The 19,301-nt window shown below is 41.0% G+C and overlaps 2 protein-coding genes across 7 annotated transcripts in view; one reads left to right on the top strand and one right to left on the bottom strand.

Annotated features, from left to right (window-relative positions):
- The window catches only part of sobpa (sine oculis binding protein homolog (Drosophila) a), a 42,409-nt gene extending 35,482 nt beyond the window's left edge, over positions 1-6,927 (bottom strand). The window contains exon 1 of one of the 4 annotated variants that reach the window (XM_035994767.1): positions 6,126-6,927. In XM_035994767.1, the coding sequence (XP_035850660.1) occupies positions 6,126-6,221 (96 nt within the window). In that variant the 5' untranslated portion in view covers positions 6,222-6,927. The remainder of the gene's footprint in view (positions 1-6,125) is intronic. The other 3 variants (XM_031321358.2, XM_031321356.2, XM_031321357.2) reach the window with 3 other exon arrangements.
- Positions 6,928-10,174: 3,247 nt separating this feature from the next.
- Positions 10,175-19,301, top strand: part of pdss2 (prenyl (decaprenyl) diphosphate synthase, subunit 2) — a 42,886-nt gene continuing 33,759 nt past the window's right edge. For all 3 annotated transcript variants that reach the window (XM_031321327.2, XM_031321325.2, XM_031321324.2), the window contains exon 1: positions 10,175-10,686. In XM_031321327.2, the coding sequence (XP_031177187.1) occupies positions 10,439-10,686 (248 nt within the window). In that variant the 5' untranslated portion in view covers positions 10,175-10,438. The remainder of the gene's footprint in view (positions 10,687-19,301) is intronic.

The following is a 19,301-nucleotide window of genomic DNA, read 5'->3' as shown; positions in this document are numbered from 1 at the left end:
TTCTAATATGGTCATTGTTGAGGTAGTCTATATCATTGAAATTCCACTTCTGGGATTGCTCCGTTGCCGCCGGAAAGTCCACTGGATTTCACTCATTTAGGCCGGATATCCGTTGCCTTGGGCTTCCTTTGTGTTGGCATTTTAAACTCTGGTCGATTTATGAGGATTATGGTTAACCTTTTCTCAGATCTCTGCAAGGTAAATCCTGACAGCCAGCTAGACGATTTGTCCAATCTGAGTTTTCTGTCGCATGACTAAAACAACTTTTAAACGTACACGCTCCACCAAAACAAGTTCCTTCTGAGCCTATTTTGCAGCGGCACCGCGGCTTTTCTCCCGTGCTTAGCACCGCACATGATGATTGTGATTGGTTTAAAGAAATGCCAATAAACCAGAGCACGTTTTCCTCCCATCCCCGAATGCTATGTGGAGTAGCCCAACTCTCCTCCAGCGCGCTTTGGAGGAGGGTCTGGCAAAGCGAGAATACTGTTGCAGAAACCAGCAAGCCCAACTGCAGCAACTAGCCCAACTGCTCGGATAAAAACTTTCTCCTATTGAACAAATGAGTTGGAGCATAACCCAACCTGAATGTACTCCTGAATAAAACGGATGTAGCTGTAAAATAACCACATCACGGAGACAAAAACACAGCATCTCTCTGTGTCTCCCTTTCCTTCCGACCATCCTGTCCTCTGTGTCACCTTACTACTTTGAGAAAGTGGGCCTAATATTAAGAGTGGAATCTAATCCTGGTTGGCGGCTCATCAAAGCAGCGGCACCAACTTTGGCTCTGGGTGAGCTGGGGAGGAAGAGGAGTTAGAGGCACAGAGGCAGCTACACATGTCTATATGTCACACTGGATGCATAGCCTTTTTAGCTGGTTTAACACGGACAAAATCTCTTTTTTTATCAGCTTTTATTCGTCCCAAAGTCTAGCCTCCTGCTAAACAGATCAACTGGAAGTGCAGTTTGTGTTTCAAGATGCCGTACTAAGATTATTATGTAACAAGTAAGAAAAGTTGGTTTTTTTAAAGGCAACATTTGCTAAAATGCATGGCCCTGGGATGGTGACTTCACTTGGTCCTAATTATGTTGTTGACCATTAAACTCTGACATTTTGTTCTCTGCCATCATCAAGACAAAATTTCCCCTTGACCAAAGTTTTGATTCATGACAGTGTTATCTCAAAAACCAAAAGGCAGGAGCTCCCTGAGATTTGTTGTGGGTATTCATGGTCACCAGATAATGAATATAAATCTCAATGTTTTGATGATTTCCACAACTTTTTTTTTTTTTATAGAACCAACATCAGAACAAAATTGTCACTTGTACACAATAAATGTACAAATCTAGCAGACATCATGCCATAATGTTTACCTAACTCATTAATGCTGCCAAGAGGACAAACCCTTTTTCCATTTTGGACACACAAGAGCTTTGCTCTAGTGCCACCATCAGACTAACATATCAATCTATGAAATGTACTGACTGTGCACATCCTTTTCTCCGAGTAGAAACACCTTTAATGTCCATCAGTGTGTGGTCTTTCCTGTGACATACACCTTGGAATAAACATTTAAAGTATTTAACCCCACTGATGAAAAGGCTCCAAGAATAGCAAAGTCATCACTGTATTGGTTCATCCACTGGTACTGTGGGGTGTAATGAATATTGCAGCATTTAGGGCCCATTGCAGGTTTAACACACAAGGTCTTATTTTGTCCACAAAGCAGTAGCAATGGAAGCGAACTGATTGAATAAATAATAATGACAGAACTGATTACTTGCTAATCAATGCGTCAGTCAAGTAATGGTCGAAGACATTATTAAAAGCGGTTTTTAAAGCGGTACAATGTAACTTTTGAAGGAAGAAAGAACGTACTCTTCCTATTATTATTATTATCTTTATATTGTTGTACCTGCTGTCTGACGTGTCCATGTATATGAGATGCCTAACATGTTTTGTGTGAGCATTAGTTGGTACATTTTTAACACCTTTTGATGATTTCTTTTTTTTTTTCTCCTTTGGGCGAGCTCATAAACTAGACTAATAGAAGCTTAATTATCCCTTTGGTGGATGGAGGCATAGCTAGAGACAGCAGCATACTATGTCAGAGGTTTTAAATCAACTTCATGGACACCTGCGCTGTTGAATTGTATCTCGATATGTTGAAAAGTGTTTCTAACATTTAAACCACCCCCATGTGTCATTATTGGATTGCAATAGCTTGGTGCACTTTATAAACTGGCATCTCAATGAACACAGTGTGTGATCTTTTATGATTATTGTGTACAATTAAGGCTATTTGTGCCATTATCTTTTAAATTGCTCTGCCTCTGCTGATGCATTTTTGTGCACTGTGGGTTAGACCTCTGATACGATGATATTTTGGTGCATTTAAGAAGAAGAAATCTTTAGCAGAAAAATACCCACTTTGCCCTTGTTATCATCGGCCAGAATAACAGTCAAAGACAAGATGGTGGTCGTACAGAGCCTTGCTAGGATAATTAGTGACGCACTCATGATACTTTCATGACATATTCACAAGCTGCCACTTCTCTGCCATATATTCAGCAGCAGATCGTAATAAAAACACATTTAAAACCTCCACAGTCTCCCCCCCCTTGTTTCCCTCCAGTAAGACCCAGCCGTGGCCAGCGGGGCTTGTGGTAATGATGATGGTGGGAATTGGATACCTTGCGGGTAGAAACCAGAGCAGGTCACTGTACACCGTGATAAAATTCCCGAATCCACACGCCAAGTTTCCCTTTGCCTCCTCCTCCTCCACTTCTCTACTTTTCCACTCCCCTGCTCCCTCTCTCCTCCGCTGCCTCTCCCTCTCCTCTGCTTTCATTTCCCTCTACTTTCCTTGATATCTGATCCAGCAGAGACACTCAGGTTACGGTTTTTACAGCTAAGCCAGCCCAGCGCTGTATACATTCCTTTCTCCACTGTTTCTTACCCCACTCTCCAGCCTCTCATATCCCCTCCATGCCCACTCCTCCTTGTCCTTGATTACTTGCCGGGGCTTATTTTACCATGGCACACATTAAGCAGCCAGATGAAGGAAACACTGTCAGACTGTTTGGTTTTGCGGAGTATGATCCCTCACAAGGGCACATTGTGTGTGTGTGTGTGTGTGTGTGTGTGTGTGTGTGTGTGTGTGTGTGTGTGTGTGTGTGTGTGTGTTTGTGTGTGTTTGGTCTGAAATATTAAAGATGAGAGAAGGGAACAAACTGGGTCCTTTTGTTCTGAACACTTGGAATAGAAGAAGTTTTCTACAGGAAATCACTTCATTAAACTTCACTTACTATTCTAGGTCATACGCATGCAACCATGGCATAGTGTTAATTAGCTACAACCCTGCAGCTCGTAATGCTGGGTTCGGGTTTACAGTCTGAGGTGCAATGCTCTCATAACCAGCCAATGACCTACAATGTTATATCATATCAGAAACATCCGTATTTGTTTAACATCATTGAAGTTATTAACACCCATAATGTCACAATAACAATGAAGGTATTGAAGGAGGACTGCAGCTAACTAGCTGTTCACTACCTTCTATCTGTAGATCAGTGTTTTCCTAAGTTAAATCTGTAGACAGCCGCTTTGTGTGTATATGTGTGTGTGTGTGTGTGTGTGTGTGTGTGTGTGTGTGTGTGTGTGTGTGTGTGTGTGTGTATGTGTGTGTGTGTGTGTGTGTGTGTGTGTGTGTGTGTGTGTGTGTGTGTGTGTGTGTGTGTGTGTGTGTGTGTGTGTGTGCGCGTGTGCAATAGGAGATGAAATTCAAGGTTGCGTAATGAGCTACAATCGAACTTGTTTAGTCTTTGAAAGTGTTTTGACACCTTAACCACATCTGCTGCGCCATTCAGGAGCTTCCCCTGGTATTGACGGAGCTACTGGAGGTGTCACGGGAGAGTGGTGTTTTTCCCTACGCACCAACAATACAGCACCATATCTGCCGTATTTTGTATTGGCATATCTAAAAAATAAAATCCACAAGCTAGTGCACTGCCATTTTTATTTGGTCGGGTACATCTTTAAATTCCAAACTCAGATCCACAATAGACTCATCACAGTTACTATAAGCGCTTCCAAATCAAAATGTCAAATTAAGCTGCTTTCGTCAAATGAGATGTTTAACTGAAACGTCCGCTCTGCGAAACATATTGCAAGAGATGTCAACTGACTGATCCCTGAACGATGACCCGTGCCACAGCATCCATCATCTGACAGCAAAACGTAACTGCAAATAAAACATCATTTCTGATGACTGACCTGATGACTGACATCATATAATGACTTGGCCAATCATATAAATTATATGAGGAGACATTTAATTTGATTTTTTTTTTTTTTTTTTACAGTCCAAATAGATTTATGGTAATATTTGCTCTTTGTTGTAATGATAAAAAATGAGCAAATAAAACCTGGACAGACAGCACTTTATTGTGGCTAAATGATGCTCATAAAGATTTCATCCATTATAAATGCTCCACTGAGACTACCTCAAGTGCTCCCCTGATAAGAAATAAGGAAATGTCTCCATGGCGAGACCCTGCCTGACACAGCCCCTGTCCTCCATCCCTCCCTTCCAGACAACAGGAGAATGGGTTAACTGTATTTCTTCTCAAAATGAGGACCATGACTTTTTTTTTTATTTATTATTCTATCAAGAAACATGTCCTGTTCAACAAGCAGTTAAAATTCTGTCATTGAAAGAAATTCCCTTTCCCTACACCACCAATGCATTTTTAGGTAACAAGCAAGGACAACTCTGAATGCAGCTGCAATAAGTGGAAAACTCAACAAAAAAAGAGACTTAAAACACAGTACTGTATATTACATTGTTAAATATATATATTGTATTAGGTTACATTAACAGTTCCTTGTTGCTCTAGGATAATCACCAACAAAGCATCTAGATAGTCATCAATGAAATATATTTTTTTTTCTGTTTTACAGTAAGAGAGAAGAAGTAGTGATACATGAAGCGGCTGGTATTTTGGAAAGGTCTAAATACAAAAAAGGCTTTATTCCAGTCAGGGTTGTTTCAGGACTGGCTCAAAGCCAGCACCCTTGCTTTTCCTCTGACAACCTAAAATCACAATTTCCCCAATTATTCCCGATGTGATCCCCTGCATATCCACCAATAACAGCAGAGCACTGAGTGCATATGTGTCTCCAGCCAAATGTGTACAAACAATGAAGAGATGGAGACAAAGCGGACACACAGCCTGCCTCACACAAACACACACTCTCTCACACACACACACACACACACACACACACACACACACACACACACACACACACACAAGGAACACTTTCTTTCTCCACAATGAACCGCACGGAGCTCAGGGCTCAAATATCACAATGTGCACCGAGCAACAACAAAAAAAAAAAAAACACGAATATTTAAACGTGTGGGTAAATATTGGGATAGAACCGTGCAGGCCGAACACAGGAGACAATGTGCTCCTGTCGAGTGCGTAAAGCTCACAGACGCACATCTGGATCGCACGCCTCTGGGCAGCTGGGCAACACACATAAACACAAACCTCTACTCAGAGGCAAACCCACGCAGTCGACATGGACGTGCAAAAGCGTCGCGGATAGGCGAGTGTTCCCCCATTGATTTATACTAATTATGCACATTGGCTGCTCTCCGTTGCGCCGTAGTGTAACAGTATAGTAATAGTAGAGGCACTGTTGACGCCTTCACTGACGCACTGGATTTTCCATTAACTCTGGGCAAGCCATTAAAGACAGGGCACACAAACGGCGAATTATGACATGAAGCGACAGGAACGTACACTGTATTCCTCATTGATTCAAAACTTACTACAGTAGCAGTGAATGGGTGCCGCATCCATTGTGCAAGGCGGTTTACTGGCAGGGTGCGCTGCTCAGGCAGGCATTCAGCGTGAATATATGACAATAGAACTTGGGTGAAAAAAAATCATAAATCAAAGTTTGACTACCATGCAGCCAATTGCACTTGAGTGTATCGTATATTTTCACTGAGGACGCCTGTTTAGTGCTTCTACAGACATGCATGCTCCTCACAACCACTCTGTTTCCACGCGTAATCACATGCAACTGGGCACAGACCCCCTTTTACCTTCATCTCTTCATTTATTTCCCTTTTCACCGGGTGAGCTGGTTTTCGGCTTCTTTTATTTTCCGGAGGTCTGCCCTCTTTTTCCATCTCTGCCATGTTTTCTCTGAGATACTTCTGCGGTGAGGAGGGGGTGAGAGAGGCAGCGGCAGCTGTTTACAGTCGCCAGACGGCGGATGTCTTGCAGCTTTTCAGCGGCCCGTGTGACGCTAGTGATGCCGCCGAGGGCTTGCGGTGCGCGGCTATGTCAGCCATCTTCTGCCCGTATCCTCCACGGTCCGTGCACCAGTGGTGAGCCGCCTCTGTGAGTCAAAGGAGAGGTTGAGTGAGGGGAAAAAACGAGACAGGGGGAGGGGCGTCCGTTGAAACATTATATGACGCGTTGATGATCAGAGGTAGGCTATTTCTTCTCGCTTTCCCATGGAGTGCAATCAGAGCAGTCACATCCACTTAACGTTGCTCCCTCATGGTGACAGTCTGCGAGCAGCAAACAGGTGCCCACACACAGTCATTCAGTCACACATTGTTCTTCAGGGGAGTCTTAAAACCTACTGGTGTTGGTCATAATGAAATTGGGTCTTTCTATCGGTTACATACTTCACTGCTTCAGTCATTTAACACCACACACTCAAAGTTCCAGTCCCAGAAACGTCGCTGTCAGTAAGCAGAGCAACTGTGCAGGGGGAAGCGGGTGCAGTGCCTTGCTTAAAGACACATCAGTAGGTCAGTGGATGTTTCAGGGGATTAAAAGCATGGCTGTTTCTCTTGCAACGAGAAATAGCCTATTATAGTGGAAATTCAGGAGCATCTGGAGCAGGTGCATGATAATGGCAGTCTTCTTAACTAAGAAAAAGAAATGTGCAATCAGAATAGAAGTGCAACCTAAAACAAATCCTTCATCATAGTGAGTGAAAAGGCTCAACACTCTCTCAAGGCCAAAAGGAACTTTTTAGGTGTGTTGATTTTGTAATGTCTGAACCATCATGCTTAAAATAAGCATGTTTTGGACTTCAGAGTGTTGCTTCTTCTCCATCAGGTTGCTCCCTCATGACAACGTGCATGGCACAAAAAAGCTTAGGAGGTTTTTCCGTTTTCATTTTGGTACTTTGGTACCGTGCTTCAGTCGACATTTGTCCTAATTAAACATGTTTGCAGGAATCCCATAGTTCAGTTATGGGTCTTGTAAAAGTCAAGGAAGATTGAGGATGTAACAAAGGCATTTAGGCTAGATTCAAACCACATCACACTTGGAGCCGTTTTGTAGTTTGCTACTTTCAACATGTCCCAAATAACTGAGCTCAAGAACAAACAATTCTAAAACTGATTTATAAAGTTTTTCAATTATAACTTTGAACTTGAACATCTACATTTCAGTCTAAGTCTAAGAGTTGTACTATAACAGTCAAAAATGTATTCCAAAAAATATTATTATAATGTAAATACGTGCAGTACATAGTCTTCGGTGTTTCCATAGCCTGCATATATGTCTCACATGGAAAACATACAGGTGCATGCTAGGCCTGCAGACCTTTTTCACAGCAGACACTTCAGAAAAGCACAGGTGTAATTGATAACTTTAAAAACGACTTAATTCCATTTAGGTGAGCTGGTATACACCAGAGTCCTGATATTGTGCATGCTGGTTCACTGTCATGGCATACTGGAACACCTAAGAACTGAGCCTATAGGCACAGGTGAAACGAATGTTGTTATAACAACATTCGTTTCACCTGTGTTTTTCCTGCAATGACAAGTCAAAATGTTTGCTGTGCAAAAGGTCTACACTCATACACATGGTCACATATGCACATTCATGTACATATATCTCCACATATACATACACATGCATTAAGATGTATGTTTTTGTACAGTTGTTTTAATTTGGTCCTGCAGAGCTTATCAAAAATGTTGAAATGACTTGTTTTGATATCGATATTTTCTCAGCTAGGAACAACTCAGTTGATGCAAAATAGGGTCATTACTGGCACATGAAACAGTTACAGATGAGTAATAAATGAGTTTTGCTTTGGGCATGAATTTGCCTGTTTCATCTGTGTGCTACGTGCTGTCCTCTGACTTTAGCTGGAATTACAATGAGTTGGCAGGTGTAAAGCCACTGAGAGTGCGGGGTTGGGTGGGGGGGGCGGCTGCTCATGAGATTGTGACACCCATTTGAGCCAGAAAATCAGCGGAAACAGGAGCTGTGAACCGTGATGCAGGGTCAGGGTGAGATGAATTGTGTGTTACAGTGCTGCTCATACCCTGCCTTGCAAACCAGCAGCTCACCTGCATCACAAGATTCCTTCTTCATACTGTCCCTCCAGCTACAGCAGTTTGGCTTAGTGTAATATAGGCCTAACTGTAATGCTTCTGATGACACTGTGCAGTAGGTGTGTGAGGAGAATATGTGAAGAAAGTGACTTTTTTTTTTAAATTGTTGCTTGGTCTTGCAACAAAGCATATGTGGATTTTAGTGTAATTTTTTGCTATAAGTAAACATTGTTGTAACATATATTTCTAAAAACACAAAAAGTGACTATATTCCCCCCCCCCCATACAGTTTTCCTTTAGCATATAATACATGCATATACACTATGTGTGTTAGTTTTGTAAGTCTATTCAGCAAAGGAGACTGCAGCTCCATCTTAGGTTGTCCTTGACAGAATTTCTCTCTAGTCCAGTAACAAGCGGATGGAGTAGGATTCAATGAAAGCATTGTTAAACCTAACGCTGTTGGGGCATTTCCCTATCATACTGTGGTCATATTGTCACAAGGATTGTATTACATGACCTGAAACATAATGGGGGTTTCACAATTTAAACACTTTGGTTTAAATGGATGGATACATTTTTCTTTATCTGGTATTCAAAGCATATGTGACCTCAGCTGAGTTACAAGAAGTTCAAATTTGTGGTTTGTAATATGACTTTGGTTAACACATAACGAGATAGGACTGAACTAAGACAGATTTTGTGTTTCCACATCGGCATAAAGTCTCACGAAGCATGTTCTTGATTTACAAAATCAGACATCATATGAAACAAAGAAACACACAAAATGTCACTGATGTGTCAATTAAATGAAGAACAAACTGTGAGGCAGTATCAAAAAAAAAGAAGAATTGTATATCAGAAATATACAAAAACATTACATTAAGGGGTCTCTCCTACAATAAGTGAAAATTATAACATCCTCAGCAAATGGAAAGCTGATGGGCCATCAGATTACTTAACATAGGTGCAGTGTAAAACCTGTGTACATTTATACATTTATACATCAGCCCCTTCCTGCACAGTCTGCTGAAGGTATCAGTTTACATTTTGCTAATCTTTACATTAATGGGCCTTAATATATCTTCATGTATTATGTAGTAATAATCTTAATCCCAGCCCCAAAATATAATTAGTTTATTGGTTTGTACCCTCACTACTGTTCATCTCTGGAATGTTATATTCAATTACACTTTTGTTTTTAAAGCAACGCAACCCAAATGTATAGACAAAACATTATTTTAACTGTCACACATTATTTACAACACATTTTGTGGTTTAAAAAGATTTTTTTTTAAACTAGTTTGCTGGTTTATACTGGGTAATTTACCTAGAAAAATAGACATTTCAAATCCATCTAACTTGAGAGAGCTACAGGTACCAGGTACTAACTGGCACCTGGTTGTTGGTGGCGAGTGAATGATCATTTTACTCCTTCCCAACCAGAGATTTCTAAAATAAAAATAATTGACGCGCTTTTTATTTCTACAATCACATTGTGCAAACATTTCGGTGGTGGACGGTGACGACAGGTGTGAATCAAGTGTAAAAGTTTATATTAGACTAACCTAAAGTGACGCTTTGTATATCGTACACTTGCCGAATGAAGCACTGGGACATACAATGTATAAATAGCGTCATGTCATGTTCTATCAGTGTTGAACTTTGACCAAAAAAAAACAGGGAATGTAAAAGTGTCTCATTTTCTAATGGAGTTTAGCCGGAAGTTTTCTCCATATAAGGGGGCGTATCGGAATTTGGCAACAGCCGTCATTACGTTTTACAACGACGTAACGTATTACGCGTTTGAAGATGGCGGCTCGCAGGGACAGGTCGTGTTTTTGTGAAACATAGCTTGTGACACTATATACTTGTTTGGATAACATATTAAGAAATACAAATGCGACACTGTTTAAGAACATTTTGCAACGTTAGAGACTGAATCTGGTGATAGCATTTAAAGATGGTGACAGGTACGTGAATGGCACTTTGAGCAACTGTCTCAAAGTACAAAAACCTTACAGCCAGAGAGAGAGAGAGAGAAAATGTTTCCAGCTTCATGGTCACGACTTACCTGCAGGGCTTTGTCCAGCCGAGGACAGAGCACGCTGAGTCTGTTCTCCGGCTCTGAACCTGCTAACTGGACTAAAGTGGTCTCCGATGCAGAGAGGATCGTCGGATATCCTACCTCCTTCATGAGTCTCCGCTGCCTGCTCAGCGATGAAATCAGTAATGTTGCCATGTACGTCAGGAAGCTGGTCGGGACTAAACACCCTTTACTCAACACTGCAAGGTAAAGTTAACGCTGCTGACATTCTCCTGGTTTCCGCTGAGCTTCGACTCCTCCATGGAGCAAACGCCAAACCAAACGGGAGCGTGCCTATGTTCCCACAGCCCTATGTTATATTTCTAAGATGTTTTTCAAAATTAGGATCTGTGGTCCCACAGTTCTGAGATTTTTTTTCTCCAAAATTAGGCCCTATGTTCGCCTAACCCCTAACCCATCCTAACCCTAACCCTTGAAGGGAAATGTAGGAACACAAGACCTCATTTTGAAAATGTCCTAGAAATGTGGGAATACAGGGCTGTGGGAACAAAGAGCATCATTTTAAGATAAATCTTAGAAATGTGGGAACATAGGGCTGTGGGAATATAGGGCCTAATTTTCAGTGAAAAAAAAGTCTTAGAAATGTGGGAACATAGGGCTTGAACCCAACCAAACTATGTTAAGAAATGTGGCAACATAACACGAGACACTGTTTGTCTGTCAGCAAAGCTTCAAAATAGATAATACACTTTTAAAAGAGAGTTATTGTTTGAATCACTCTATTTCGGCATGAATATAAAACCCCCAACTAGCTTTCAGTTTTAAATGAAATTGGCCTAATTACCTTTCCTCTTAGATAATACTACTACTAACCCTGAAAGGAGGAATAAAACTTAAAGGTGCTCTAAGTGATGTGACGCGTTTTTTAGGCTACATTTTTCGTCACATACAGCAATCATCTCCTCACTATCCGCTAGCTGCCTGTCCCCTAAACACACTGTAAAAAGACGTGGTCTCTGTAGACAGCCCAGGCTCCACAAACAGCAACAAAAACAAACTGGGCCAACCTGCACCGCGAACCATAACAAACAGTGTTCCAGCCAATAACCGACAAGAAGGAGCTGGTTGAGCCATCACTGCAGCAGCATTAGCACTAGGGTTGGGTATCGTTTGTTTTTTTTCCGATACCGGTGCTAAAGCGGTACTTTTAAAACGGTGCCGGTGTCTAAACGGTGCCTGAACCGATACTTTTTAAGAAAGTAAAAAAAAAAAAAAAAAAAAGAAGGGTACTAAACAACAGTCTGCGACATTTAAGAACAACTTGTTTATTACTACGGCCATATGGTCAAAATTAAATGATTTAATAGTAATGTAATAACTATAACTTATAATAAACAATAACTTATTTCACCAGTAAATTGCTGTTGAAAGATAAAAACAACCACCAGATGGGAAAAGGGTATTTTACAATAACTTTGAATGCACCGCGAGGCTGTAGGTTACCAGTTTCAGTGAACGCACAGTCTGTGTTTTTCCGACGTCGGCATCTGCTGTGCTGCAGAACAGACTGTTGCGTCCCGGTGTTGAAATACAGTCACACTTTACACTGTTTAATGTTAGCTGTCAGCATTTTAACCGTGTTTAATCCAGCTACTAGCTAAAGGTAGGCTAACGTTACCTGCTGTTGAGTGTAGTGTAAAGTCAGGCACCGAAATAAGGCACCGAAATTTTCGTTCTTATTCGGCCTTGTTACTACCGTTTAGGTCGGAACCGGTGCCCTATTGACACCGCGTTTCGGTACCCAACCCTAATTAGCATGTAGGCTACTTCCACAATGCACGTTCATGACTCAACCAACTCCTTCTTGTCGGTTATTGGCTGGAACACTGTTTGTTATGGTTCGTTGTGCAGGTTGGCGCAGTTTGATTTTATTGGCGTTTGTGGAGCCTGGGCTGTCTACAGAGACCGCGTTTTTTTTACAGTGTGTTCAGGGGACAGGCAGATAGTGAAGAGATGTTTGCTGTATGTGACAAAAAATGTTGTAGCCTAAAAAATGCGTCACATTACTTAGCGCACCTTTAAGTTACCGATAAGTCAATTCTGTTATAGTTTGCCACAGAGGGCTTTACAATCTGAACATCATACAACATCCTTTGACCCTCGCATAGAAAGAAAGAAAGAAAGGGAGGAAAAACTACCCAAGAAAAACCCTTGAACGGTACAAGTGGAAGAAACGTCAAGGAGAGCAACTAAATTGGTGCCAAGCGTGACACAAACCACATGATCCAACAAAAACATGACGAAAGTCCATGAGTGCAGCTAGTGTTCCATTATTACTAGGCCTCACTCTAATCTGTGCCCCTCATGTAATCAGCATGTTTACTTTTGCACAGATGATTGCATTCATTCAAAACATTGATTAAACTGTTTTGTTTAAAAAAAAAAAATGTATTTAATTATTTATAATAATTATAATTAAACCCAACAGGATATTTGGCAGCACTCATATCATTGGGGTTTGATATTTATGTTGTGTCTTACAAGACCCACACACACAAACATAAACACACTTGATCCCACCTGCAGATGCATTCATAGTATCCCATTTCATTATTTCCTAGGCATGTGGGTAAACAACAATTGTTTGTAATCCATAAATCAATACATTTTTTTTTCGGTCAAGCAACAGCCATTGTCAGTGATTGGTGTCTCTTATGGTATCAGATGCTATATTGTGTGTATTATTTTGTGATAACCATCTAATACTCATCATACTCCCAAGTTTTATTAGGAGTATATAGTATGCCGAGGTACATGATGTGGATGGGGGTTGTAAAAAGGTCCGACTGAACCCCAGAAAACACATGGTCTTTATCAGACAAGGTGGCGCGTAGCTCAGATCCTGACACGTTGATGTTCACAGATGAATGCATGCAAATATTACTGACAAACAGCTTTTGTTGTATACGTCTCTAACAAAAATGAAAATGTTTTACCGTTAGAGCCATGCTCCTGGGAATTCTCATCACAACAAACGTCATCGTTTCGTAGCAGCCCTCTTAGACCGCATCTGGAATATAATTGAGTTGAGGTAGTACTGAGTTGAGAGAAATGAAACATTTCCTCTTATCATCCATCCTTGTAGTGTTAAAGATTTTTGTGTCCTCAGCTTTGATTTGTGCACTCTCACTAGACTGGCGAAGCACTTAATGGATCTGACAAACTGTTCAGTTTTGACAGATGCAGTTACTTCAGAACAGAGTCATGGGATTTGAAAGCATTTGGTGTCTTTACTTACACAAAATGAGAGAATGCTCCAAGAAAAGCAGTTTTGATCCCAACTGAAGGCACTAGATGTATAAAGCCGGCTGCTTTCTGGTTCTCTCTTTTAATTTTCATTTGATTGATGTGCCAATCCTGTGTCGGTCTAGCCTGGTCCTACCAGACTCTGGTACATTTCATTTGTACAGAGAGTCTGGCCACTCACCATTGACAAGTGTTAACTTCCTTGAAGGCGGGTACTCTGTTGAAGTTTAAAACTATTGGATCTGCCCAGAGCCACTCTGGATCTGCCATAACCAATCGCTAACGTTTGGTCGTGACGTCGGCTTAGCATCGCTAGCGTTAGCCTTAGCCAACTCATTCACCACTAACGGAGCGAGCTGGAAAATCTAACTGTTCCCGAACCCCATGGGGAGGAGGGCCACAACATCATGGCCACCAACACAACTCAGCAAAGATTGTTCTTGCTCGGGCTTTAACTTGTGGATATTCGGCAGCGTTGCCACAACGGAGCGAATGGCTTCGCTCGCATCTTTCTCCGCCGCCATTACAGAACTCACCGAAGGTTACCGAACCTCAAAGTCATCGTTCTCAGCCACTCCCTCTGTTCGCTGATTGGACCGGTAAAGATTTGACCGGAGAAAACCCAAGAATATACCGCAAACCCAGACGTAGTACTGAAGGGAAATGAAAATTGAATGGACGTATGTAGGAGGGCGGAGCCAGGCTAGTGTCAGTCCAACACACTAGTCATAAATATTTAACATTTGGTTGTTGGATGTCAGGAAAAGATCATTTACAATCCCATATAAACTATTAATGCTGCCATGTGGAGCTTTTTTGTATAAAAATAAATAAATAAAGTGGTGTTTATATTCAGTGTATCTCTCCAAAACGCATTGTGTGTATACTTAAGCTCTAACAAACATGTTGAGTGCATTTGTTTCCTTATGAAACATTTGCAAACATGTTTTAAAGTACTGCAGACCCCAAATTGTTTACATCCATGTTTCCGACTTGCAGTCATCTTCTTCTTCTCTTCTTTTGTTGGCGCATTGCTGCATATCTTGGCGTGTTACCGCCACCAGTTGATCAGTGGAATAGTGTAGAATCATTAGGTGTGTGTATGGCAAGGCAAGGCAGCTTTATTTGTGTAGCACATTTCAGCAACAGGGCAATTCAAAGTGCTTTACATGAAAACAGATTAAAAAATTTAAAACAGATAAAATACGAGAATAAAAGTTACAGTGCAGTATAAGAAATGAAACATTGAAGAGCAATTAAAATAAATATTAAAATATAGTTAAATATATAAAAGCAGATAAAATAGGAATTTCTCTTTATATGCTTATATAGATTGTCATACAGTGTCAACAATGCAACTTCAGTATAAGAAATGAACAGTTATTTAAAGAAAGGCAACATCAAAAAGATAGGTCTTCAGCCTTGATTTAAAAGAACTGAGAGTTGCGGCAGACCTGCAGTTTTCTGGGAGTTTGTTCCAGATATGTGGAGCATAAAAACTGAACGCTGCTTCCCCCTGTTTAGTTCTGACTCTGGGGACAACAAGCAGACCTGTCCCAGACCACCTGAGAGGTCTGGGTGGTTCATACTGTAGTAGCAGATCAGAAATGTATTTTGGCCCTAAACTGTTTAGTGATTTATAAACAGCAAAAGTATTTTGAAATCAATTCTTTGAGGCACTGGAAGCCAGTGTAGAGACTTCAGTACTGGCGTGATGTGATCCACTTTCTTGGTCTTAGTGAGGACTCGAGCAGCAGCGTTCTGAATCAGCTGCCACTGTCTGATTGATTTTTTTAGGGAGACCTGTAAAGACTGTTACAGTAGTCAAGTCTACTGAAGATAAAAGCATGGACAGGTTTTTCCAAGTCCTGCTGAGACATAAGTCCTTTAACCCTTGATATATTTTTAAGGTGGTAATAGGCTGACTTTGTAATTGTCTTAATGTGGCTGTTAAAATTCAGGTCTGAGTCTATGACTACACCAAGATTTCTGGCTTTGTCTGTTGTTTTTAACATTATCGTTTGAAGCGAGTGCTGACTTTTAATCGTTCCTCTTTTGCTCCAAAAACAACCACCTCAGTTTTTTCTTCATTTAATTTTAGAAAGTTCTGGCACATCCAGTTGTTATGTGGTGTGGAAGAAGCATTCAGATCTTTGACTTCAGTAAAAGTAACAATACAACCAGTACAGAAGTTTTAGCAGTACAAATATACAAAAGCAAAAGTACTCATTCTGTGGTAAAATGTCTAATATATTGTTATATATGACTTAATTGATTTAACACTAATGCGTAAACGTGTAAGAACCATTTTACTGTTGTAGCTGCTCGAAGTGGAGCTAGTTTGAACTATTTTCTTCAGTTAGCTAGTTTAGTCCAGGGGCTCCCAACCAAGGGATAATAAGGGACAAGATAAATGGTGTGGGGGGGGGGTGTCTTCTTGTTTCTAGGCGATGAACACATCGCAACAGACAGCCTGACACGATGAATAAGGGAAAACAGTTTACACACTGAGACGACGCGAAGCGTAATACGTCTCCATAGCAGCAGGCGGCGCTGCTCTGTATTGTTTCCATTAACAGTCTGATTATTTCACAGAAAATGAAAACCGGCAGCTGATTGGACGAACGCGTCACGTGGTTCTTTTTTCTCCAGAAATTCACAGCCAGACTGTCATGGCGTCTCGTTCAGAATACGATCTCATATTGTACTAAAATAGTTCACCGAAACGTGTTTCTGAAAACATTTTAAGCGAGAAATAGGCCGTGCTGTTGCTGAATCTGTCTTCATTTCAGATCAACAAAGGTCAGTTTAAAAGATTTTCGTCGAACGTTAATTTCTTATAGTTATAATCATTTATGTGTAATTTGTTCAATAAAAGCATGTCAAAAATTATCTATTTGCTTTCTTTATTCAGTGGGAATAGGCTATTCAATGTTTAGGTTCGCAAAGAACCTATTAAAGCACTAAGACATGGGAACAGTATAGCTAACATTCACATTTGAATATTTATCGCAAGTCATATCGTCATCGCAATATTAAACAATGTTATCGCACATCGCAGCTTTTCCTCATATCGTGCACCCCTACTGTGTGGTGCAACTTCCTCTTCTGTTCACGTAACCTTTAAACAATGCACTCTTATGCCATATAAGGCCTCAACTATTTTTATGACTTAAGCTTAACCTTCTGTGCATCAGAGGTCACCCGGAGTACTTTTAACCACTTCCTCAATGATTGCACACAGCTCTTTTGCAACGAGCACATACACACATTTTGGTAAGGCAGCTACACACTGGGCCAATAATCGGCCATTGGACAGTCTGGCGAGGTCAGTGACTCGAGTCTGTTCAGTGTGTTCCGTGCCGTCGTCCATTGGAGGAGCTGTCTGCTTTCATTTTGGCCGACCTGACATGCTTAGTCGGAGACAGGGCAGTCGGGACTCACCCGGAAATGGCAAGCGGGATGACCGTGACTAAGCTTCTCAAAATCTGACGAAAATCTTTTAAACTGACCTTTGTTGATCTGAAATGAAGACAGATTCAGCAACTGCACGGCCTATTTCTCGCTTAAAATGTTTTCAGAAACACGTTTCGGTGAACTATTTTAGTACAATATGAGATCGTTTTCTGAATGAGACGCCATTAATGGCCGGTTGAAAAATCCAAAACCCGGAAGCAGCAGCCAGACCCACGTGACGTGTTTGTCGGTACACGATCCGTTCTGCCTGCACGATCCGTTCTGCACATGCGCAAGATAATACTGTTTTACGTATCCATACGACCTGCACGATCTGTTCCACGCTAGCCTATGGCTAGCCTCCACCGGGAAGCTAATGTTAGTTTAGCTAACAGCTAATTCGGCTAACCGCTAGCTGACAGCTAGATTCAGTCTAAAATAACGTTAACTAACTAATTAACAAACGTAATGGGAAAAGCAGGCTACAGCTAAATTAAGACTTCACAGTAATAACAATAAAGACAAGTATTGAGTGATTGTATTTTAAATGAGCACAAGTAAAGTAGAACTGACGTAACAGCTGTTATATATGTTAGGTGTTTGTTATATATGTCAACGTTTATTTTCAAGTTTTATTTTGAGGGTCTTTTAAAGTTATTACATGCTGTCTCAGCTAGCAGTTAGCCGAATTAGCTGTTAGCTAAACTAACTTTAGCTTGGCTGTCGACCGGAAGCGTGGAACAGATCGTGCAGTGTCGTAAATCCTCGTACAACTGCGCATGCGCGTACATTTTGCGCATGTGCAGAACGGATCGTGCAGGCAGAACGGATCGTGTACCGACAGTGTTCGTCCAATCAGCTTCCGGTTTTCATTTTTTGGGCGACAATACAGATTAGCGCCGCCTGCTGTTATGGAGACGTATTACGTCTTGTCGCTTTGGTGTGTTCCGAGGCATTTTTTTGACCAACTCGGGGAGACTGATCAGTCCAACTGCCTTTTCTGCCAACGGTCGGCCGTCTGGTTGGTCTGTAACGGCCTTTAAAGGTGCCCTGCCACACGTATTTCGTTAATTTGTGGTAATGTCTGAAGTTCTACCATGGACTGCAGGAAGACTCGGCTCGATTTGTGCCAGTTCTCATTAATATTCAACGAGCTGAGTTGCTTGACTCTGATTGGCTAACAGCTAGCCAATGAGAGCCTGGCTATCAGCATCCTTTACTCAGCGCAACTGGTTGAGCTCATGAATAGTAATGAGCTCAGGCAACATGATGTCAGACTGACCAGCTTTTGTAATTGGCCTGATTTCTCTGCATATTACTTTTCTGTGGCTAGAGCTGACAGAGGAGGTAGCTGTTCATTTTCACATTCACGACATAACACAAACACATATGGACCTAACATATTTAGAAAAATACAAGTAAAAACGGTTTTGTGTGGCAGGGCACCTTTTTATAAAATATTTCTATAATATTATCTACAGTGACCACAAGCCTATTGCTGAAATTGCAAGAGCATTTTTGCACAGCATTTTGGTAAAGGGAGCAAAAGCAAAGCCATTAATTGGTTTGTCCTTGCATTCAAATTATTTTTCAAAGAAAGACCCGAGGCACGACTAAGGTTAAACTACAACACAACAAGTACAAGTGTACCACCATTCCTAGTTTTGTCGATAAATCCTGTTTTTTTTTTGTTTTTTTTTATGTACACAGATTTCTCCTGCAGATGAGTGCAAAACACAACAGTTTACTGTGTCATAGCCACTTCCTTTTGGGTATAAATCAACTTGATTAGATGTTCCTAAACAGACCAATGACCATACCAGGCATATGTTTTCCATATCTAGTATTTAGATATTTGCACAAAGCCAACAGCGCTTATTTGTGATGCAACTGCAAATCCACTATTGTGTTTTGATGGAGGAACTAGAACAGGTCACATCATCCAGATATTATTATTATTATCGAATCACTTCATCAGAAGAGTTGCCAGAGCTTTTTTTGTTTTATCAAAGAATTCAGGAACTTCAAGAACCAAGGAAAGGGAATGAGAAGAGAGAGTCCTTAAACTCAATCCCGCCATTCAGACGGGTGTGTTGGAA

This window comes from Sander lucioperca, chromosome 18, assembly GCF_008315115.2.
Source record: "Sander lucioperca isolate FBNREF2018 chromosome 18, SLUC_FBN_1.2, whole genome shotgun sequence".
Taxonomy (NCBI): Eukaryota; Metazoa; Chordata; class Actinopteri; order Perciformes; family Percidae; genus Sander; species Sander lucioperca.
Note: the sequence above shows the minus strand (reverse complement) of the source record. Positions and strands in the feature narration are given on the sequence as shown.